The sequence below is a fragment of the Dermacentor silvarum genome, chromosome 1 (genome assembly GCF_013339745.2).
Source record: "Dermacentor silvarum isolate Dsil-2018 chromosome 1, BIME_Dsil_1.4, whole genome shotgun sequence".
Classification (NCBI taxonomy): Eukaryota; Metazoa; Arthropoda; class Arachnida; order Ixodida; family Ixodidae; genus Dermacentor; species Dermacentor silvarum.
The window spans coordinates 6,385,493-6,410,014 of NC_051154.1; the positions used below are offsets into that span (position 1 = coordinate 6,385,493).

Genomic DNA, 24,522 nt, shown 5'->3' on the forward strand with positions numbered 1-24,522 from the left:
AGGTGCGGGGTACCCACACGGTACAACGGAGCTCCGCAGCGGCCGACGCTTGGCTTTATCCACGATGGCGGAAGAGGTGTCTGCGCCCACCGAGGCGGCACAAACGACAACGGTCGTCCTGGCTCAGCTAAAGAACCCAGGCACATTCTGCGGGACTGACAACGTCGACATCGAGGACTAGCTATCCCTGTACGAGCGTGCAAGTAAGAATAATCGCTGGGATGAGACGATCATGTTGGCCAACATACTATTTTATCTCGAGGGAACCGCGAAGGTGTGGTTTCAGAATAATGAACAGGAAATTGGGAGCTGGGATGCATGCAAGGAAAAGATGCGTTCCCTGTTCGGCAAGTCCACAGGGAGAAAGGCAGCAGCAAAGAAGGAGCTGGCATCTCGTGCGCAGACAGCGACAGAGTCATACCTGACTTATATACAGGACGTGCTTGCCCTTTGCCGCAAAGCCGACGACAGCATGACGGAGTCTGAGAAAGTAGGCCACGTGTTAAAAGGCATAGCAGATGATGCCTTCAACCTGCTAATCTGCAAGGACTGCGACACCATCGATGCCATCATCCAAGAGTGCAAGCGCTTTGAGGCCGCCAAAAGTCGACGCATTGCCAATAACTTCGCTCAACTTCTGAACACGGCAGCAACGTGGTCCTGCGAAGATGTACCTGAGCCGTCGGCGCCGCTCACCGTGGAACACGTGAAGAAGATCATCCGACGTGAACTTGATGCTGCGTCTCCTGCTTCTACGTGCAGCCGTACTTGTGATCATAGTTCCCAGATGGTGCCACTAGTCCAAGCTATCGTTCATCGGGAGCTCTCCAATGCTGGCCTGGACTCTGTGTGCGCCGCAGCTCCTTCGCAGCTGATCGACCGCCGTCCCTCACTTTCGCACGCCCAAGGTCAAAGGCCGCCTTTCCGTACTCGCAACCCAGCCGAATGGAGGACTGCTGATGACCGTCCAATTTGCTTTAACTGCCGTCGTATTGGACACGTGGCCCGCCATTGTAACAGCCGGTGGTATTGGTATCAGGCTCCCTATGGAAACAACCGTAACAACCGTCACCCCGACATGGATCATGGCCGATTTCAGCCCTACCACGAGCATCCCCAAACCACCGCTGAAGACGCGCCCCCATGCCGTATCGTCGTTCGCCGTCCCCACGTGGTCACCAGTCCCGTTCGCCGTTGTCGCGTCGCCAATCGTCTCGCTCGCCCCAATTCCGCCGCCCTACGTCGCCGATTGCACGACTCCCTCGGGAAAACTAGACGATGCAGCTCCCAGAGGTGATGCTGCATCGACGACCCGCCTGCCAAATCCTCTGACCACACTGCAGACCAGACGAAACCAGATAGACGTTAAACTGGATGACGCACATGTTGTCGCTCTAGTGGACACTGGGACTCAGATATCAGTGATGAATTCGGAGCTTCGTCGCCGCCTTAAGAAGGTCCTAACACCACCCACAGTACCGCTCATTCGTGTCGCCGATGGCGGAACGTTTCCCGTGCTAGGGATGTGCTCCGCCCGAATAAGTGTTGCCGACCGATCCACAAGCGTACTCTTTGCCGTGCTCGAGAAATGCTCCCATGACCTCATTCTCGGTATGGATTTTCTGTCTGCCCATTCTGCCCTTATTGACTGTGGAACCGACTTGCTTCAGCTAGACCTACCGTGCTACCATGACGCTCCTACTACACGCCAGCCGCGCTTGTGCTCAGTGGATTACGTTCGGCTACCTCCTCAAGCCGTTATGTATGTGAACTTGCGGTCTTGTTCGCCCATTCCCGATGGCGATTACATTTTGACCCCGATCGTTGACGTCTTATTCGCCAAAAACGTCGCTCTTCCTCACACCCTTATCAGAGTTGCAGATAATAACACGTCTCTACCCATACTGAACTTTAGCTGGTGCACGCAACTCATCCCAAGCAGCATGACTCTAGGCCACATTGCTTCTATCGATGAGTGTGCCGTTTCTGCATTCGTCACCGACGCTTCTTTATCCTCTGCCCCTTCCTCTTTCTCGCACAATCTCGACGACGGTAATATTGACAAGATGATTGCGTCTGACCTCCTTCCTGCACAGACCGCCGATATGCGGCGCGTATTGAAGTCCTACCGCGACATCTTTGACTTCAATGACCGTCATTTGGGGCAGACATCTGTGGTCACTCATAAGATCAATACTGGGGACGCCAGCCCAATATTTTAGACAAATCAATTTTTGGCAATAAGTGAAAGTCCTAGAGCTCTAAACCCTAGAAAAAACAGTGACAAGCCTCTAACTGTTGCAAATAATTTAACATAATAGCTTTTCTATGTTATGTTTCGGTTTAGTTTACCAGGAGGATACTGAGTTGTGACGTCGCAACAAAGTATGTGGTCACTTGAGAGCAGGACATTGCAACTTTTTTGACCCTCACTCCAATCCGCTTGGTCGTTTGCTATGCATCAGCCCTCACAATGAGTAGCAGCATACGAGGCGACTGAGTGAGCCAGAGTCAAAACGTCGCAATGTCTTGCTCGCACATACGGTCTCATGATGGCACAACACAGTATTCTACTGGAAACAAAATCGAAACTGGCGATAGAGAAGCTGTTTTATAAAATTATTAACAGCACCCTGAGGCTTGTCACAAATTTTTTTACGGTTTATAGGTCTCGGTCTTCCACTTAACACAAGAAATGAATAGTCAAAAATATCATGTCTGTATCCCTTTAACAAGCATCAACTAAAATTTCCAAGTAAGTGTAACAAAATGCTGTTGATCACACAACAGCACAGATATGTTAAAGCCCATCTGGCAACTTCGAACTTCACCGCAATCACATCTTTCGAAAAAACAAACCAAGGACGTTTCCTAATTAAGCCGCACTAAGCTGTCATATGCGCTTTGAATTATGCATAGTGTCAACGAAAAATAAAGCAGAATTGTGTCGAAGTTGAAGTATTTATTCCAACATTACAAGGCAAATGCAATGTTGAGGATGGCAGGTCAAAATTCTTCTGGTGACTTTGACCGATCCTGTATCCTATACACTTCGCAGAGCAGTGGTAACAAAACACAAAAATGGTTAAAAGAAAGCCCGTAAACAAAGCAATGTAAGGTTTCCAAATCAGTTTTAAGTGATGAGCGATATAGAAAAATTATTGAGGGAAGAATATGTGAACAACATTTTATATAGCAACGCCTAAGAGTGTAGAAAAGCCTTAAATTCTGGGGGGTTCATTTTTCGAATATCAATGTCTATTTCTTTTAAAAAATTAAATAACCTCGGTAAATAATTTTCAAGCATCTGTTTGCTATAACTTGTGCTATGTCTTACAACATTCCATATGTCTGTGTGGTGGGTGGTGTAGGCAGGTACATTGTGATGCAGGTTGGCAGTTTCCACTAACGTAAAATTGTTTCTTTATACTGAAGTAATACTCCCATAAGAGTCTATATGTGTGCAAGTCATGAATTTTTCTTATGTGGTACCTATCGAAGAGAAGTGCGGTGTGTTCAATGTAAGATACACTGGCAATACTATGTAGCACCCTTTTCTGCATGACCAGTACATTAAGATTTGATTGCGTTGTTGTACCCGATACTAAATGACCATAGTTGATGTGCATGTCAACTACATGCCTACACATGTAGCATGCATCTCTCTTATACTAGATGCATTCTAGATATTTGAATCTCCACGGAATTACGTGAAACGACACAGAAAAATTCTCTAGAAGGAACTCATTAGCTGTCCTTTGACCAGGAATAACTTGCACAGGATTCACTCACCTTTGAACGTTTCTTGTATTCCAAATCCAAAGTAATAATATTCTATCTAATGTCTTCGCACCGACAATAACGGCACACTTGCTGCAGCACAGTGGTCGCAGGCTGCTGTCACCGCATCAACACGAGAGCAGATTAACAAATCCAAGGGTCATGGTCCTTGCTGCGGCGAAGTGCATAGGCGTAATATGAACGCCAAAATTCCATGCATGACAAAGGCGAGGAGTCCCTTCGTGGTGCACTGCGGTAACGGAACAAAAGCATAGAGAGGAGGTAGTGAGGGAAGGGAGTTGTCGAGGGGGGGCGCAAGTTTTCTTTACTGATATCTCGTTGGCGCTTCGCTGAAAGAATATCCGCATTACGCTCCACTAGCTGTACTTTTGGCGCTGGGTGTAGTGGAGCAGTTTGGTTTCTAGAAATGTCCACACTTGTGTGAGACACCGGGTCTTACGAGGTTAAAAATAAGGGCATTTGTACAGAAGGCGTTCACAAAGTAAGAGATCAAATTGTCACGCTTCTGTGGGAGATCGATCCAAAATGAACTGTATGCTTTTGTGTGAGTGAAAACTGCACAAGATAGTAAGGACTTCTCATAATGTTTTACATATGCTGTCAAAATGGTAATGGGTAAAAGCGACCCATAATAGCTATCATGAAGAGCGCAGGCACAGGGGAGCAAATGCTTCATCCACCTGTCACATCAACGCGCCTCTGAAGTTCGAGACTACGTGACCTCCAACACTAGACACGCAGGAAGACATTGCACACGAAGCCACGGCCATCCCAGCTTGCCCAACTTTTGCACCCACCGTAGATTACCGCCAACATGAGGGGCGCATATGCACTCGGCTGCACTGACAGCCTCGGCAGCCGGGCTAGAAGAGGAGACACGTGCACATCAAGCCACCATCTTTTCCACCTCACTCTCACACACTTCTCCCTCGCACCCATGTCATATGGCGGCGCGCAGGGCACGATAGCATCTTATCGCACTTGGACTTTATACAAAATGTGATTGGGAGAAAGCCTTGCTGCTTTGTTTCAATGGTCGCTCTCTGTTGCGCAGCTGTATCTAGTACCATTTGACCATCTGCATCCGCAGTAGTTTTCATTTATTGCCTCGCTATTCCTACATGTTGGCCTTGAAATTTGATTATATTTAAATTATGTATCAACACATTTTGTTATATTTAGGTTCAAAGTACATGGTGTTTTATGAACCAGAAGTTGTAAAAATTTAAATACTCTATCTCTATTAGTTCGTTATATTGAAGTTTAACTTACTTTGCATGACACACAGTGGACTCTGCTTTGAGTGAATGCAAAATGTATGACACTAGCATACACTGTAGTGTAGAACCAACTGAAAATGTGGTGTTCTCTAAATGTTTAAAAATTGGTTACTGAGTGTGTTTTCCATTTGTTGATTAGAATCACCTTGTTTTCAGTAAATTTCTAATTAGTTCTAGCAGTAAAAGAATTGCGGGTTCAAAATGCAGCAGCCTACAGCAAGAAAAAGCTCTGCCATATTCTTGTGTATTTGCAATAGTACACAGCTGGAACTGATGTCTCACTTTGTCTCTGCAGTGGTGTCATCCCTGCGCACAGTCCCCAAGCCAGGCTATGGTTTGGCAACCAAGTCAGCAACTCTGCCTGTGGGTGGTCGTGATTTTATGGTGAGCGCATGTGCTTGCTTTTGCTGCTGCTGACCTGACTCTAATAGGCACTAGACCATGACCAGTTCAGGTGTCCCTTTATCTCTGATGAAACGCAATATAATTGCAGCTGCTGTTTGTCACTAATCAGCATGCCTTCACTGACTGTTCTTTAAAGAAGTGCTGCTCGTTTTTTGCACCTGACAGAGTTGGGGCAGCACAAGCAGACAATGAAGACTATCGGGGATGTTTGAGTGCCCTATAAATGACAAGCACCTGCGTCTTGTTTCTGTGAATGCAGCGACAGGTACCTCGGTTTAATCTTCTATGAAACACTTCCATAAAAAGTATTATTTTTGGAATAATTTTTCATCTTGTTTTGCCTCGCATACGTGCATTCTTAGAATGCCCCACATAATGTCACAAGGCAGCCTCCGTCAGCAAACTGATGGCCTAGCACGTTGGCTTCATGTTCAGAGGAATGCTTAACACCTGACGCATCTTAATTTGTGTCTAGAGGCCTCTTCACTTTGACATTGTGGGCAATACCTTTAGCAGCTTTGTTGCATATTGCCACTTATAAACACAGGGGGTGAATGTGCTTTTCGCAGCTGCATGTAGGGCACTGTTGGTACAACAATGTGGGACAGCTGTTTTCTCTGGCAGTGTTGATGTGGTGCTCGAGGCATGCTGTATCAATGCAGTGGTCACCAAGGTGGGCTCACTCAGTCAGTCCAGCTGCCATGCTTTTCACAGCCTCACTGTTCTGGCAGAATCACTTCACAGCTTCAGGGCCACAACCATAATTGCATCACAACCTATGAGGCAAACACACTGTGTGTGTGCATGACAAAGTTTTCATATAGTCTGAGCCTTGCTATGCCTGAACCCTTCAAGAAGCTTGCTACAATGGAACTCTTCCCACACCATAGTGCCGCGGATATTTATTTACAGGTAACTTACTATATGCTCAGGGATTTGATTTCTTGGAGTCTACTTTTTTTTTAATTTGGTAGGCATTTATCAATTCTTTTTCCTAAAAAAAATGTGGCACATATCGGCACCTATTTTATTGCAGCATGCCCTTTCAGCGTTTTTGGCATTTTCTTGATTTGCAACATTTCTCACATTTACATTGGGAAGCAAACAGTGGCATTAGAAAGCTTTATTCAGTAACAACTTAATGAAGGCTAGTTGGTTCATAATTGAGCAAAGGTATGAAGTAACAGCGCGAAATGGACAAAGACGGTAAAGGAACGAAGACCACAGGCAAGCGCATAACACATCAGCGCTTGTCCTGTGGTCTTCGTTCCTTTATCGTCTTTGTCCATTTCGCACTGTTAGTTAATACCTTTGCTCAAAGCTTTATTGTTCTGAAGGCAGTGAGGTAAAGTAGTAGGAAAAGTTCAAACTTGTTAAATTAGATACCTATACTATATGCAAAAGTTGTCCAAGAGCTAGCAGCACTCATTCCTGTTAATCATCTGCCCTTGAGATAAAGCCCATTGACACTAGTTGTATGGGCATCTGACGGCACTTCGAGATAAAGATATGTGCAGAGCCCCATCGTCCCTCCCTCCTTTTCACTTTAGGGTTTAGAATGTGGGCTACCAACCAACAAGAAGTGAATCGCATATTCCCACTCTGGTCGCACTCTATTCCACGTGGCTATTTTTCATTTTCTGTCTGCACAGAATGCTGTGGGCATCTGTGATGTCATATTGACTTCAGTGCCTTAGTCTTTCCCATCCACGGCTTTGCATGCATGTTGCGCGCCATGGATCCACACAAGATTTTCACTTATAGCCTCCTGAATGGTTTGAGGAAACTTTTTTGAAACTTCTAGGAATCCTTTTTCTGACTGCATAGGTGAGAAGTGTTAACTATGTAGTATTTCATTTAAGGAGGTTGTTTTGGCATAGCACAATGATCAGTATATTGGACACCGGAGCTCTACCCAGTCTTTTCTGAGGCAGCTTGCACACATTGAAAAACGGGGGTTATGTTAAGAAATTTATTTGTTATTGTATGTAGAAATATTCTCACAGAATTGAAAAAAGGATATATAAGTGTCTGTTTCTCTGCTGGTTCACTTTTGGTGGGCCAGCTCAAAGAGCACCTTCTATTTTGTCACGCAGAAAAACATCTTGTACAGAACAACTTTGCTTTCATGCTGCACCCCATGCAATGGGCAGCATTAGCAGAGTCTCCTAGCATTGAAAAGTGGCCAGTGACTTTACTTGGATTCTCATCAGACATAAGGTCTGTTTTGTGATGGTGCTACGTAGTGCCACAAATAAGTATTACCTCCAGCAGTTCATCCATTACTGTGCCCACGGTATCGGTTCATTCAAACTTACTTGTCAGCATTGAATCTGGTGGACTTGCTAAGTTTATGCCTGCAGGTGAACACCTAAAATTTTCGTAGATTCTGTATTCTTAACTCTCAAAAAATTTATATAATCTCAAAGTGTGCACAAGTACAAAACATCGCACTTATTTGTCCAACGGTTATCATAAAATGCCGCACCACTGATAGTTGTCGTATTCAAGTTCTCCCTTGGCATCATGGCTTATGTATTCTCTTCTATACTTCTTAGATGGCATAACTAGGTGCCCAAATGTTGGACATTATAGATTTACGAGGATAGAAGCCTGGCTAATGGAGCACTGGCTGAGCATCTGATGTCCAATGTAGCTGGGGCTCGAGGGCTTTTTGTGAGCTAGGGCACATACTTGTTTGAACCCATTTCTCTGCTTAGGAAAGCTGTTATTTTAAGAACATGCAAGTTAAGGAAATTTTTATGGCAATCAAAATTCACTGAGGAAAAAGTCGTCCAGATTTTTCACATTTTTCATACTTTTTTTAAAACCATATACCTTTCTGGCTGTAGTGTGAGTAGTATAAAATGCCGTAGAGTCTGGATAAACGAAACTCACTTAAATGAAATGCCGGATAACCAGAATGAAGGTATTAACTTTGATTAGTCACCCATGGGCACATCATTGAAAAACTTTTTAAATGCTTTTTGTGACCAAAACTGAAATTACCTCATCGGCAGTTATACTGCATATGGAAAAGTCTGACAGCCATGTCAATTGGTGATGCTAAATAGTAGGTGAATATTTTAAACTCTTCAATAACAAATCAAATATTGTTCTATTCGAATAGTCACAATTTGATTACAACCTCTAATCAAATAGTCACTATTTGAAAATTTGAATATTTTTAATACTATTTGAATATACGACACAGCCGATTGTATACCATGAAATGGAAGAAAAAATGCAACAAGTTTCATCCCATCCACAGTGACATAACATACTAAAGCATGCTGTGTCGCTCAGACAGCGAGACTTTCTGGGCTAAACACGATCACTCGCAGTAAAATGCTGTTTCGATATGACATTAGCTACAGTGCAGTCCACATTTAACGATACCACATATTACAATATTTCAGTTATAACATTGAGTCAACTTCAGAGTATCAACTTATGCATTAGGGCTATGAGAAAAAAAACAACATATATAACAATGTTATTCACCGCATATCGGATATAACGATCAAAATTTTGCCTTCTGGACGGCGTTTTCCTTGCAGAATAATCCTGACATTTGCGTTGCTTAGTTCCCCTTAAACGAACAATGCCAAGACGGGGCGAAAGTTTGCCTACGCGAGTTTGTATCTGCCACCATTACTGCGCAGCACGTCCTGCCCACGTGTGGATTGAGAAAGCCACGGAGAGCATCGCGAGTTGGCGCAGCGTGCCACAAGATGGCGCCAGTTGCTTCGTGTCCGCGTTGCCCGCGGTCGTGCTCCGCATGTCTAGAGAAAAAAAACAAAAAAAAAGCAAAGCGGCACACTCCTTTTCTACGATCTCACAATGGGTGTGGAAATGCGCTGCCGAAGGCGGGCTTTGTGCACCACAGTGAAGCCTCCCAGGGGTGAAAACGAGATGGTGTAAGCCTCTGACATTACCAAACTCTTGGAGCACGTCACTACTGACGATAAAACAGGTGGTGCTTCGATGGAGAAGTTTCTGAGTGCAGATAGTGGTGCCTCGTTCTGCAAAGAGATCTCCGACGGGCGATTGTTATCGTGACGACAGACGGCGGCCTGGTGCGACGGAGGGGACGACAGTCCTGGCAGTGACGACGAAATTGACAATGGCACGTCTTTGACACCGACCCCAATGTTCACACAGAGTGCACTGTCGTCGATCCAGTCACTCATTGATTTCATGCACGCTAAACTATTGCTGCCAGTGTTCGTGCAGCAGCTGGACACGATGCACACCGCAGTTGTGACCCTGAAACTCCCGTGAAAGCAAGTGCAGATTTCTGACTTTTGCAGTGCACCTAATGCTTGACACGCTGTTTAGAAGTATAAATGTGTTATCTTTCACAGCCTGCTTTCTACAACATCTATTTTTAGCGTAAGGGGCAAATTTGGTTTCGTTACAACAAAGGTATGTTCAGTATCTATTTTTTTACGGCAGTCCAGATATAATGATGATCAGTTATGACGATCAGAATTTTCATTCTTCTTGATGATTGTCTTGGAATTGAGTTGTCTGACGTTCCCACATCTTCTGATGGTGTTTATGCACCGAGCTCAGTCTTGATTACTGGGCTACCCGGTGAACACCGAGATGTCTTTCGGTACTTCAGCTGGTCCTCATGCCAGCAGTGATAATCCCCACTGGCTGACTCAACCTCAGTCATTCGAGAGCCTGCCGTGGGGTTCACCACTCCGGGGCTTCAGCTGTCACCTTTTTTGAAGTTTCTGCACTATATGGACATCCCGGGGTGATAGGAAGGTGTGTGTCCTGTGGTGTCTCACACGCGCTCTTGGGACAAAGTAACGACAACACAGTAGTGCAAAAAATCAAAAGGGCATTTATGGCACCTTTCATACACTAATGCATGCTAGCCGAATTACTACGCATAGAACATTCGCATGGGCGGCGACAAATCAAGGAAGTCCGACTCACCGCGCCTGGATAGCGAGCGAATATGTTCGCCCCATGCTATGACACCATCGCCTAGTCGTTCACATGTACGGTCACGCGAACACTGGCGAGTTCGAACGATCCGTGTTCGTCCATTCCGGTGTCGTGCTCCTAAGCCTTCTCGGGACAGTCCCGCGAAGTGGGCCGGCGCACGCTCAAAGAGTCCGTGCGTGCTGCTCGACGACCCCACCCGAAGAGGAGGCGCCTTTTTCCTTTTGCACCCAAGTAACCCCCTCTGTTAGGTGGCGCTAGCAGCGCAACACTAGCGCCATCTCTCGCAATACGCTGCTGCTGTAACGCCACGCGGCGAAGCCGGATTACAGGAGGCAGGAGCCATGTGGGGAAAATTAACGTTACTAGACTAGCTTCAGTTGTAAAACTCTCCGCCCGTGCGCTTACCACCGCTGTCTCCACTCCTTGGGCAGCCACCAGATGGCGGCGCCGTTCCATTGCGCTCCACTGCAGACGCTTCGCCGCAGCCTTGAGCTCGTGCGGTCGGGCAGCTTGTGCGTGTTTCATGCTCGCTGGCGTTCTCCCTATAGTACGAATTAGTGATACCATGCGAAAGCAGTATCCACCTACAGCAATAAGATATATCGGGCTAGTTGGTTCATACTGAAAGAAGGGTAAACTGCACGATAGGAAGAAACGCATATGACAAAGCACCGAAGCTGCGTTTTTAAGTGTCGTGTGTTTCTTCGTGCCGCCTAAACCTTTCACGCAGTTTATTTTTCTCATACAGCAGCTTGGCACATTTTCTCGCTGCTTTTACTTGCATAACACTTTGGTCTGGGGCAGTTGTACGCCAGCTAGCGAGACCAAATTTGTTATCCACAAAAATAACAGCACAACTTTCTTGTAAGCCAAAGAATGCTTTATTAAAGAAAATGAAGTAAAAAAACAACTGTATGCCCCTATATATATAGCTAAGACTTAAACTGTCAGAAGGTACATAATCTAGGCAAATGATTTGGGCCTACGTGGAAACCAACTGTACCTACAGCAGCTTGGCACGTTTACTCGCTGCCTTTACTTCAAGTCTGGATCCCCGCCGCTGCTCCAGGAACCTTGTCTAAGAATGCTTTTTTATGCAAGGTTCCTGCAAGGTATGCGTGTATGCATGCGCGTGACTAAATAAAAATTAGTTTAGATTGCACAAGTGGCGCAAGGCTAAAGCAACAGTGGAGCTGATCGGTACCTAGCTGGTCCTGGCCTTACGGGTTATGCTTTTCTGCAATTTTTTTATTACTGATCGATTACCTATTGATTGGCTTTCGCAAGGTATTGGCCATGTATTTGGGCTAGGCTAATAAATACCAAGTCATCCCCAGCATTTTCCGGAATTTCTTAATTATTGATCGATTAGCTATTGATAGGCTATCGCAAGGTATTGGCCACGTATTTGGGCTAGGCTAAGCACTACCAAGTCATCCCCAGCATTTCCCGGAATTTTTTTATTATTGATCGATTATCGATTAGCTATTGATTGGCTATCAGAAGGTATTGGCCACGTATTTGGGCTAGACTAAGCACTACCAAGTCATCCCCAGCATTTTCCGGAATTTATTGTTTATTGATCGGATTATCGATTAGCTTATTGATTGGCTATCGCAAGGTGATGCGCCTCGTGTGCGCAGTCATGTCATCGCCAGGCGAGTTTTTGTGAACGCTACGCGGGGAAGCAAAAAGCTTAAACAACTCCACTGTTAAAACTTTAATGATGCGTGCACTCAGTTCCTGAAAGCGCAAGGGGCACCCAACACGACTCAGCGTATTCTCTGACAGCTCTTCTAAGATGGCAGAGAACAGGTCACCAAACATCTCTCTTCGTTGGCGTTTTTTTTTTTTCCCCGGTGGCTTCAACAGATACGAAGGAAGGTTCGAACACTTTCGGCACCGCACCCTCAGCAAATGTCCACTTGTCTCATTGCACCTCAACCGTCTGTCCATTGATAATATGCACAAACACTTTAAGATGTCCCGCTCTTGAAAGTGTAAATCACACACCATGGATTTCACAGGGAGTTCCCGGTCGGCATGAGAAATCGCTCTGTTCAACGCCGAGCGAAGTGTCGCATTGCTGGGAGCGCACAAGAAGTGGCGCACCGAACTGTCGACATCGTGCGATAGCCGCTTGTTGCAGTCAGGAACGCAGCACGTCGGCATCGTCTACTAATATCCTGAACAAACGCGGCGAATGCTGCAGTTTCGCGGATAACATGCTTCCTGAAATCCGCCGTCAACAACCAACCACAGAATACACCAACACTTCACCGCGTGTTTCGTCCGGCCAGTTAGCGTAGCCGGCTAGTGGGGAAGTGAAGCTGGGTGCGACGGCAGTGCCATGCAGGCGCGGGCGGGTGGCGGTTCCGCACAACGCCGCCGAGTTTTACAACTGAAGCTAGTCTAGTAATATTGGGGAAAACAACATCAGGGGACGCGTGAGAGTCGTGCATCCCCACATCCCCCCAACCCTAAATCAATGCATACTCCGGTGAAACATGACAACATGGTCTAACATCAACGCATGCTTCGCGAACAAGAGGTAGTACATGCAGCAGTGGCTGCGCAGAGGAAATGTCCACGCGCTTTCCATAACATGTGAGCCGACATTGTCTCTGGGGTTCACCACTGGCGTCCGTTGGTCACAGCACCAGCTCTGTAGATTCGACGGCACGACTCCAGCCCAGGACTCCGGAAACGGAGACGCAGAAGTTGGCACGAGCAAGCGTCACTCGCGCCGACGCGCCCTGCTGACGACAGCTGCAGTAGCCGTTGGTGGCTGCCTTCTCTTTTCCCTGCCGCCGAGGGTTGCAAGCTGGACACAGGCAGCCGCCAAAGTCGCTGCGCCGAACTGGCCACATGCATCTCTGTTGCAAGGGGTGACTCGTTCGTAGGCCGGGGCAGCAGCGCAGGCAATGTGCAGGTGGCCGCAAACCAGGGTTGACTCCGCTCACGCTGCGCACGCTCAACGCACTCGACAAACACTAAAGTAGTGCAAGGGAGGGGAATTCTGCATGCACATCGCCCATGTGGTACGATGTTCAATTCGGCTAGCAAGATTTTGGGCGGCTATTCAAATGCTAAGTTCACGTGAACAAAGCTTGCTTTCTTGAGTCGAATGATCGAGTAATATCAATTTGTGCGAGATTAACGGCAATGAGGGAAGCAAAATGCGACACCTCAACGCCACGGTCCATCAGGTTGTGCCTCTCTTCGTGCGACAGGGGGCTTCGTAAAGCCTTAGGCCTAATGCGTCGCTACCCTGACAACAACCGACATCCAAGAACAACACCCAAAATGGGCGCAACACAGGCAGCCGCTTGGAGACGTCGGCTCTGTGAGGTGGTCCTACCCCGCTCGGTGCACACAGCATCCGAGGTGACGGCGCCCACCGTCCCTGACGGTGTCGGAGCGCCTGGTGCCAGGCCGCAATACCAGACAGCCCGTAGTGGCACCCGTGGCCCGCGGCCACCCGGCTCCCAGAGCCGCGACTTCCAAATTCAGAGATAGAAGGAGCTATTTACATAAGAAATTCGGACCACCCATGAGGCTTCTGTACTCACTCGCTTCAGGCTTGACAATGCTCCGCGGGCGCTAGCCCTTGCTCTCCCAGGATGCAGACCATGTGGCTCTCGTACCGAGTGTTCTCCAAAACACTCGCGTAAAAGCTTACCTTGTTGAAAAGTTCAAATACGCTACAGCAACCATCACCTCGCTCAAGAAAGCACGCCACCGACGCTAGCGATTAAAATCCACGCTAGGACTACGCTTCGGTTCAAACAAAGATTGTCTCGCACCGAGAAAAACTGTCAAAATCATCGTCCGATGCCCCAAGAAGTCCACATTGAGCAGCCAGATGTGGGGTCTCAGACGCGCTCTTGGGACAAAGGAACGACAACACAGTAGTGCAAACAATTAAAAAGGCATTTATGGCACCTTTCATACACTAATGCATGCTAGCCGAATTACTACTCATAGAACATTCGCATGGCTGCGTGACAAATCAAGGAAGTCCGACTCACCGCGACCGGATAGCGAGCAAATATGTTCGCCCCATGCTATGACACTGTGGGAAGACATGACGCGTTTGGTTGCCCACATTTATTATATGCCCCTCACAGACGCTGTTGCTCTTGCCGCCGTTCTTCTTGGCATCTTGTCGCGTTCTCTTCTCGCGCTCAGCTCGCACGAGCGGAGCAGCCGAGGGGCCGCATCGTCGTCGTCTTCGAGACGCTGACACAGACGCTGACGGCTCGCCATATGGCCCCCCCCTCTAGCGAGGTAGCCAGTGGACGAAGGAGCGATCTCTATGAGCAGCTGGTGGGTTCTGCTGTTGCGAAGCGCGTTCGTCTGGTGTTGTTGGATGGCCTTTCGTCTTCAGGAACGGTGTCGGTGTCGAGGAAGGCCGGCTTTATGCGGTCAACGGAGACACTGTCTTTGCGTCCATTAAGAAGCAGGACGAAATGCTTCGGGCAACACTTGACGACTTTAAAGGGCCCGTCGTAAGGCGGCTGCAGTGGTGGTCTGACTGCATCATGCCGTACGAAGACATGTGTACAATCGCGGAGAGCACGACTGGCGAAAGATGGGCGTGAGTGTTGACGCGGCAGAATAGGAGACACGTCTCTCATGGCCTTCCCGAGGCGGCTGGCATAATCGGCAACGTCCAGTGGTGGTATCGGTGATGCCTCGAAAAACTGGCCAGGAAGTCTTAAGGTCGTGCCAAAAACGAGCTCAGCTGAGGAGCAGGACGCGTCGGTACGTATCGTGCTGCGAAGGGCGAGGAGGACAAGTGGTAGTTGTTCCGTCCAGGGTATCAGTGATGATGAGGCCATGAGTGAGGCTTTGAGTTGGCGGTGAAATCACTCAACCATGCCGTTCGACATCGGGTGGTAGGCCGTCATCTTGATGTGGTTGACACCAAGCATCCGGGACAAAGTGCGGAAGAGAGCGGAGTCAAATTGACGACCTCTATCTGTTTTGATGGTCTTGGGAACTCCGTAACGGCTTATCCACACGGTGATGAGTCCGCGGGCAACTGACTCTGCCGTGATGGCGGTGAGCGGTAGTGCCTCAGGCCACCGCGTGAACCGATCAACGCACATTAACATATAGCGGCTGTTGTTCGATGGGGGCAAAAGGCCTACGAGGTCCAGGTGCACGTGACTGAATCGCGAGTCGGGAGGCGTGAAGGTACCCAGTGGGCTCACTGTGTTGCGCTGGACTTTGGTTTGCTGGCATTTGAGGCAAGCACGTGTCCAGCGGCGGACGTCGATGTTCATTCGTGGCCATAGATATCGCTCTGTGACGAGGCGTTGAGTCGCATGTATGCCGGGGTGCGACAAGGAATGCAAGGCGTCGAAGATGCTGCGGCGAAATGGCGCTGGAACATAAGGGCGAGGACGTCCGGTAGAGGTGTCGCAAATGAGTGGAATTGCGCAGCCTGGATGTTGGACATCTTCGAACTTGAGGGAGTTCTCTTGGAGTAGTAGAACTTGAAGTTCGCTGTCCTCGCGTTGTGCAGTAGCCATGGCTGCAAAATCGACTGGCGGGCGCTCATCCATCGTTGCGTTGATTTCTATTGCGTCATAGTGTCATTGGGATAGTGCGTCAGCAACAGGATTGTCTTTGCCACTGATGTGTCGGATATCGCTGGTAAACTGTGATATATAGGCAAGTTGGCAGATCTCACGTGGAGTGTGGGAAAAGTTGGTAGCGGTCGAAAGACACGTGAAGTGAAAGACACGTGAAATTGCCGACCTTCGAGGAAGTGGCGAAAATGCTTGACAGCCAAATAGGCTGCCAGCAGTTCGCGACCGAATGTGCTGTAACGGCGCTCGGTCTGTGAGAGCTTCCGGGAGAAGAAAGCGATCGGCTGCCAAACTCCATCGACCAACTGCTGCAGGACTGCTCCAATGGCGACGTCCGAGGCATCCACGGTGAGTGACGTGCTGGCGTCGCACTTTGGGTGCGCGAGAAGTGTTGCGTTGGCGAGCGCTTCCTTGATGCAACTGAAAGCTGTCTCGGCGTCGCCTGTCCAGGAGATGGAAGCGTTCGGCTTCGTTTGACCGGACAGAAGTGCATGGAGCGGGTGCAAGATAGCAGCACAGTGGGGAATAAACCGCCGGTAATAGTTGGCAAGCCCGAGGAATTCACGCAGTTTCTTCGTAGTTGTTGGTCGTGGAAACTGTAATATAGCTTCCACGCGCGCGGCTCGTGGAGAGATGCCACGGGAATCCACGCGATGGGCAAGGAAGTCCAGTGAAGAAACTCCGAACTTGCTGTTCGGTCCGTTGATGACTAGTCCGTACTTGCGGAGCCGCGTGAAAGCCTGACGCAGGTGAAGTTCGTGATCCGCTTCTGAGGTGCTGAAGACGAGGATGTCGTCGATGTACGCAAAGCAGCCCGTCAAACCACGAAGAACCTGGTCCACGAACCGTTGAAAGGTTTGTGCGGCGTTTCGTAGACCAAACGGCATACGTGTGTATTCAAACATGCCAAAAGGTGTTATTATGGCAGTCTTCGGTACGTCGGAAGGCTCGACAGGTATTTGGTGATATGCCTTCACTAAGTCGATCTTGCTGAATACGGTGCAACCGTGCAGCAACGCCGTGAAGTCCTGGATGTGTGGTATCGGGTAGCGGTCCGGTACCATCACTTTGTTGAGGGCGCGATAGTCGCCGCACGGTCTCCAGTCACCTGATGACTTGGGGACCAGGTGTAGCGGTGATGACCAGGCACCAGAAGAAGGGTGGATGTATCCGAGCTCAAGCATATGCTCAAATTCTTGCCTTGCGATCTTGTAACGATCAGGAGCGAGAGACGAGCACGTGCAAACACCGGCGCTCCTACTGTCACAATGTGGTGAGTGACATGGTGGCGTACCGGGTCTTCAAGAGATGGAGCACGGAAGAGATCGGAAAATTCTTCCAGAAGTGTAGACCATGGCGGAGAGACTTTGGCATGAGCTTGCACGAGACGCAAAGGTGGTAAACTTGATGTCATGCCTTGAACTGTTAGGTGGGTCTCAGAATCCAGGAGACAGCTATGTCGTAGGTCGACCACAAGCTTAAAATGCCAAAGAAAGTCTGCACCGATGATTGGTACACGCACGTCAGCGACAAAGAAAATCCATCGAAATGTGCGTCTCAAGCCAATGTCAAGCGTAACGGACCTGTGTCCGAAGGTCCTTATGGTTGAACCATTGACAGCAGTGACAGGCGGCGTGGTCTGACGTCGTCGGCGGTCCTCCAGCGTAGGAGGAACGACACACACTTCGGCACCTGTGTCGATGAGGTACCGGACTTTCGTGACGCGATCAGTGACGTGGAATAGGCGGCTATATGGCGGGCCTGAAACACTGGCCGCCGTCAGTGCATGGCCCGTACGTTTCCCGCAAACTGGCATGGCTGATTGCACTGACAAGCGCATGCTCCGTATCGGCGGTGGTACCAGCAGACATTGCAAGGCAGACTTGGTGATCTGCCGCGGCTTTGGTGTCACTGTCGTGATGCACTGCCTCAGTGGTCTGCTTTGAGCGAGATGAGGGCAGCGGCCAGGTGGTCCACTTTGAGGTTGAGCTCCTCGTTAGCTTGAAGGAGACGGTCCAAGCGGTCGTCGCGGACCGGCGCAAAGAGGGAAGAGTCACGTTGTCTCTCGATTCCAGATATGGCCGGGGTGCCGACATCCATAATTTTGTCGCCCATCTGTGCCAATGAGTCGAGGGTTTCTGTGGAGGACACGCTCGAGATCATCCGCACCTCCTGTGGCAGTCGCTGTAGGAAGAGCTCCCGTAGAACGGATGCGTCCAATGCAGCAGACTGGTTCCCAATCAGATGCCGCATGCGACGCAGAAGCTCCGTGGGCGTTCGGTCACCGAGCTCTTCCGCGGTGAGTAGCTGCTGCAGCCTACGCTGTTCCGACTCGGTTGTCCGGCGTATAAGCTCTGTTTTAAGAGTGTCATAGGGTGTGTCAGGAGGCGGAGAGCGCAGAATGTCCCTTACGATGGCGATGACAGCAGGTGGTAAAGCACCGATGACGTAGTCGTACCTTGCTGTTTGCGATGTTACTCGATGTCGTCGGAAGAGGGGCTCGACGCTCAGAAACCAAAGTTCTGAGTCCGACTGCCAAAACTCCGGTAGCTTGAGAGTAGCGACGACAGGTTCGGGTACCGTGGGATTCGGTGTGACTTCGCTGTTGGGTGTGGTGTCCATGATCAGCCGGAATGAACGAGGCTGAAGGCGTTTACCGTGGACACTGGGTGCGTTGGCGAAGGAACGAGCAGGTGGCGCGTTGGCGTCGGAAGTCCAGGGTCACCACTTGTGGGAAGACGTGACGCGTTTGGTTGCCCACATTTATTATATGCCCCTCACAGACGCTGTTGCTCTTGCTGCCGTTCTTCTTGGCGTCTTGTCGCGTTCTCTTCTCGCGCTCAGCTCGCACGAGCGGAGCAGCCGAGGGGCCACATCGTCGTCGTCGTCGAGACGCTGACACAGACGCTGACGGCTCGCCATAACACCATCGCCTAGTCGTTCACGTGTACGGTCACGCGAATGGTGGCGAGTTCGAACGATCCGTGTTCGTCCATTCTGGTGTCGTGCTCCTAAACCTTCTCGGGACGGTCCCGCGAAGCAGGCCGGCACACATTTGAAGAGTCCATGTGTGCTGCTCGCCGACCCCACCCGAAGAGGAAGCGCCTTCTTCCTTTTGCACCCAAGTAACCCCCGCTGTTAGGTGGTGCTAGCAGCACAACACTAGCGCCATCTCTCGCAATACGCTGCCGCTGTAAGCCACGTGGCGAAGCTGGATTACAGGAGTCGGGAGCTATGCGGGGAAAACATCAGGGGATGCATGAGTCGCACATCCCCACAGTCCGTAACCTGCGATAGAAATTGGTCGGGACACAATGCTGTCCAAACGAGTGCACGACTCAAACCCAACTAACACATCCCCTGGCATTTTCCCGTTAGTCAAGGGACTGCACCGATAGAGCAAAAGAAATTGATCTAATTGGTATTGCAGTTTTCCCCATAAATAGTTGCGGAGCTCGTGCTTCAGCATTCTAACGTCCCTCTTCGCCAAGCCATTCAATTGCAGGTGATAGGGTGCGGTGTGCAAGTGTTCGATACCATTCTGCTTCTCGAAGGACTGAAATTACATGCTCATAAACTGCGGCCCATTGTTCAAGACAAGCGTTCACGGTAGATCAAACCTACAGAACATAGTCCACAGTGCTTCCACTGTCATCGCTGTGGTGGTAATTTTCAATAGGTTTGCTTGGATCCATTTTGTATGGGAGTCGACTGCAACTAGCAGCATTTGTCCCTCGATAGGGCCCGCATAATCAACATGCACTCTCTACCATCTTTCCTTGGTTCCCGGCCACGGAGCACGCTTTTTGGTCAGCGGCATGCTTCTCCATTCTATGCAAGTCGGGCAAGCTCTGGCCATGTCTTCGATATGTCGATCAAGACCAAGGTACCAAAAAAAGTGAGCGAGCCAGCTTTTTCATTGCCGTGATGCCCTGGTGCGTGTCATGTAGAAGACGCAGCATCGACTTCAGGCTCTGGCAGAAATTGCAGCTCGATAACCCCAGTAGATGACACTGTTGCTACAAATCATCCCATTTTTTCTGTGAAAAATCGAGTCTAGGCCTTCGTCTCTTGCCTCCAATTTATGCTGCCAGCAATAACGAATGTATCAATGTGATAGCGTTAAGAGTCCTGTATTGAAGAAAATCCGGCGCCGACAGAGGGTTTCGTGAGCGAAAATTTCTGTATTTATTTAGGTATACAGTTAAACCTGGATATAACGAAATTGACAAATTCCCGAAAAACTTCGTTATAAAGAGGATTTCGTTATATGCAGGTTCGGCACGAAAATTCGAAAAATAAACGTTTACTGTATTTACTCGATTCTACGCGCCCTCAATTGTAACGCGCACCCGTTTTCGTTTTCGTCGAAGCACTCATCCTCGTAATGTCACACCAGGTACCGGATGCGTGGACGCGTGTCGTTTCGCACAAGCGCGAGGCATCGGAAACGAAGAGCGAGCATCACGATGGCGTCGTAGCGTCGTATAGTGTTACAGTAGAACCTCGCTGTTACGTTCCCGGGGGCTGCGTTTTCCCGGCTGTTACGTCGTTTTCGACCGGTCCCTGCACAGCTCCCTTAGAACTCAATAACCCCGCTGTTGTGTCGCAACTGTGGGACCGTTCCCGCATCATACGTTGCGAACTGCCACCCCGCGCCGACCCGAGCGGCCATTTTGACTTTTCATGTCGCTTGGCTTGGTGGCTTGACGATGGCATTAGCCGCCCAAAGTGCCGGGGGCGACAACTATGACGTATTTTCGGTTTCCGCCAGCAAAAGTATGGCCCTTGAGATCCGTATTTGCTATATAAAGATGGTGTCCATGATGCGTTGTGGCCCTAAAATTGGTTTTGGCTCATAGATATTCCGTATATAAGGGTACGGCCACGCTAGCGGCAAAAAACGCGCGCGTCATGCAGCGAGCGGCAAGTTGCCACGCGTCAGCGCCTTGCCGTGAGGCCACCGTGGCACGCGCGTCTCGCCGCGCGGCAGCGCGATAAGATCTCCCGTGCTCTCCGAACGGGCGAGCAACACCGCGAGCGCTCATTGTTTCATGCGAGACGACGATCCATAGAGTAACATACAAGGATCTTACTCTATGGACGATCGTCGATTGAAAAACCGGCGCGGACCGGCGGCGTTCCGGTTGTGATGGCTTCGTGACGTCACCCTCGTCGCTCTTGATTGGTTCTTCATCTCGCGGCACGCGGCATTTGCCGCAGAACCCATTTCGCGCGGCACGCCGCAAGACCCCCGATTCCTGCCGCTTTTGCCGCGCGCGGCATGACGCGTTGCCACGCGCGTTTTTGCTGCCTGTTTTTGCCGCTAGCGTGGCCGTACCCTAAAGTCCAAGGGCGATAACGCAGTCACCGCGCGCCGTATGCTGTATGTGCGAGTGAAAACGTGCGAGGGGAGCCGACGACCGCGTCTCAATCTCGCGCGCGCAAGAAAAGCAAGGAGGAAGCTTCGCGCCTTCTTCCGTTGCACTCGAGACACCGGCGAGGGGCGGGTGGATTGCGGGGCGGCGCGCGTTCGCGCAGGCCGTATCTTGAAAGCGATCTGCGTGGGGCAGAGTCTAGCAGTGTAGGTGCGTCGGCGGCTTGTAGCTTTCTGGGTGCTGGGTACGTTTGACAGTGCGCGTCCGCGCTCATCGAGTCTGATGTGCCACAGCGTGTACCAGCGCGTCGGCAACATCAACTGGAAAAGGAGAGAGTGCCGGCTTGGGGGGCTAGGCCAGCTGCAGCAAGCGGCAGGATCAGATTTGAATGAAGGGAGGAGGAAAGGTCACGCCCGCGGCGGCAAGATCGCCGGGTCGAGGGATGCAGGGCCGCCTCGCACATGCACGCACGCACATGTGCGCTCGCTTCGCATCCGGTTGCTGTTCGCGCAAAAATGACAAAATTTGGGCCGAAATTCTAGGTGGGTGGAGGGGAAAATTCGTTATTTCGAGGGGGTCTCCCGCTGCCACTTCGTTACGTAGAGGTCTCAAATACATGTGCTTCTATGGAGTAACGGCGGGGAATCAAAAAACTTCGTTATATCCAGGAATTCGTTATGTGGAGGTTCGTTATAAGCAGGCTTAACTGTATGTATATGCCACGCCTTACTATATGAAATGCGGTATATGCGGGTTATAGAGGGTGTTTCAGCGAATACTGTAAAAAATTTTTAAAGGTTGCCTGTGGCAGATAGCACATTTCTAGTTCATGAGCTGGTCTACTTGAAGAGGCAGACATTACTGGCACAAAAAATTTAATTGCAAAATTCACAAAGTTTTTAACTTATTACCTTATATTGCAATTTACAAATTCTAGCAGTGGAGTTGCAAGGCGGATCGGATCCACTTGGAACGAATTCTCAGGATGGTACCAGTTTCGAGATATTAATTTCCAAACTTTGTGAAGAAATGCATTAGAGTTCCAGTTACTTTTGTGCTTCAATGCATAAAACAACATATTGTTAAGTCTCTTGGCGCGGAATCCAACCTGGCGATAGTCTTCATCAATATGGTGGTCAAGTACCGTGCCAGGACCGCAAGAAGATGCATCAGTTTCTAAAACAAGTGGTTCTTTTGGATCGTAGTGGTTCAGAAACTGAGCTTTGCTTATCAGTGACTTGACGTCTTCGAATGCCTTATACTGTGTTGTCCCCCATTGCCAGGGCATATTCTTCTGCAGACGTTCATACAGCGGTATAAGGACTGATGCGAATTTCTTCAAAAAACGCATTGTAATATGTTTCAAACCTGATAAGCGAGCGCAACTCTGATATGCATGATGGTTTTGGCATTTTCAACACTGCATCTATATTTCCTTAGGTAACAGCTGGTTTGCACTGATGCGATGCCCCAGGAATTCGATCTGTTCTTGTCGAAAAGCACTTCTGAGGGTACAGCTTCGCACCGGAAAACCTTAACTTCTCAAATACCTGGTGCAGCCTGTCACAATACTGCCTATTTTTACACCACCATAATGTCATCAAGGTGAACCCCTGGAATACCTTGTGGTATGCCCTCCATGCATCTTGGAAGAATCGGTGGAGCATGAGGCCATCCCGAAAGGAAGCCTTTCGAAGTAGAATAATCTCTTCAGTGTGTTGACAACAAGAATCTTCTACTGGCAGCTGATTATCAGCATCCTTATGGTTGATGGTGCTAAAGACTTCGCCACCACGGTTTGCAAAGATGTCTGAAATTTTCAGCAAGGGATACTGCTCTGTGACACAAGCAGCGTTTGCTGTCACCTTGGAGTCAACACAGTGGCGGATAGATCCATTCTTTTTCACAAGCTTTGTCACCCATTCGTTAGTGGAAATTGGTGCCAAAATGCCAGCCTCAACGAGGCGGTCTATCTCTTAGCTTACTTGCTTCCTTCATTGCGTAGGGTGCAAAGCAGGCTTTATAGAACTTTGGTTGAGCATCAGTGCACAAGTGCAAATGTATGGTTGGCCCCTTAATTAATCCTAACCCTGGTGAAAACAAATCTTAAAACTCGTTCAACAGCTGCGTTACTCGTGAGTCAATGACACGATGTTGCTTACCGATCGCTGATTCATCATTGAGCTTGCCATCATGTTCGAGAGCCTTGATAACGTCACGACCATACAAATTGGGTCCCGAGCAACCAAGCACGGTCTAAGTAACCTCTAGGGTCTTTCCAGAGTGGGTAGCTGGAACTTTCAGCTGGCCGACTGGAAGCTTGCCTTTTCGTATCTTTTTCAGCCCAGGGCCGGTATTTTGTAGTGATGCGTTATGGCTTTATTCTATACTAGTCTTATTATCCACCGATCATGGCCGGTTGATCCCATTGATAATGTGAGTGGATCGTCGCTCTGACCACTGACCAAGCGCGAAAAGGCATTAGCATCGGAACAGCATCGCTCCAAAATACCGGCCCAGGCAATTGGTGCTTGTACATTCGCCAAGTTATAATCGACAATGGTGATCCTGTGTCCACTTTCATTTTTATCTGCACATCGTTCCACTGCAAGGTGCAGAAGACCAGTTGTTAATCCAATAGTTAGTCGAATAATTCGATTCGCAAATCGAATATTTAATCTTTGATTTTTTTTAATATTGGTACCTTCGGTGAATGACCCGGCCGTGGTTGGTCCATTGATGTGTGCAGCATTCCCATGGCACGCAATCTTTTCATTACAAGGCTACTTTCATGTTACGTTACTAACGTTACGTTACTTCATCGTCACAAACTTTCCTATTTCCTATTTCAGAACCCTTTACTGTCGGCACCGACCATGTGGAGTGGTGCTGAGTGATGTGATGTACATGCCCCGCTTTTATCTCTAGCGAAGATTGACCTTAACGAGCTGACAATAACCCACAAAAACCACCTGCCATAAAGGTGGAAAAAATCTGTTTTCTGGAAGAAAACTGGAAACCAATTCTTTCTAAACAATAGAAGATTGCCATTAAGCACAGTATGATTCACTATTAAACTGAAAACCCCATTGG

At 49.0% G+C, this 24,522-nt stretch overlaps 1 protein-coding gene across 2 annotated transcripts in view; it reads left to right on the plus strand.

Annotated features, from left to right (window-relative positions):
* Positions 1 to 24,522, plus strand: part of LOC119456311 (actin-binding LIM protein 3-like) — a 277,883-nt gene that overhangs the window by 207,884 nt on the left and 45,477 nt on the right. For both annotated transcript variants that reach the window (XM_037718012.2, XM_037718022.2), the window contains one exon: positions 5,377 to 5,465. In XM_037718012.2, coding sequence (XP_037573940.1) covers positions 5,377 to 5,465 — 89 coding nt within the window. The remainder of the gene's footprint in view (positions 1 to 5,376; positions 5,466 to 24,522) is intronic.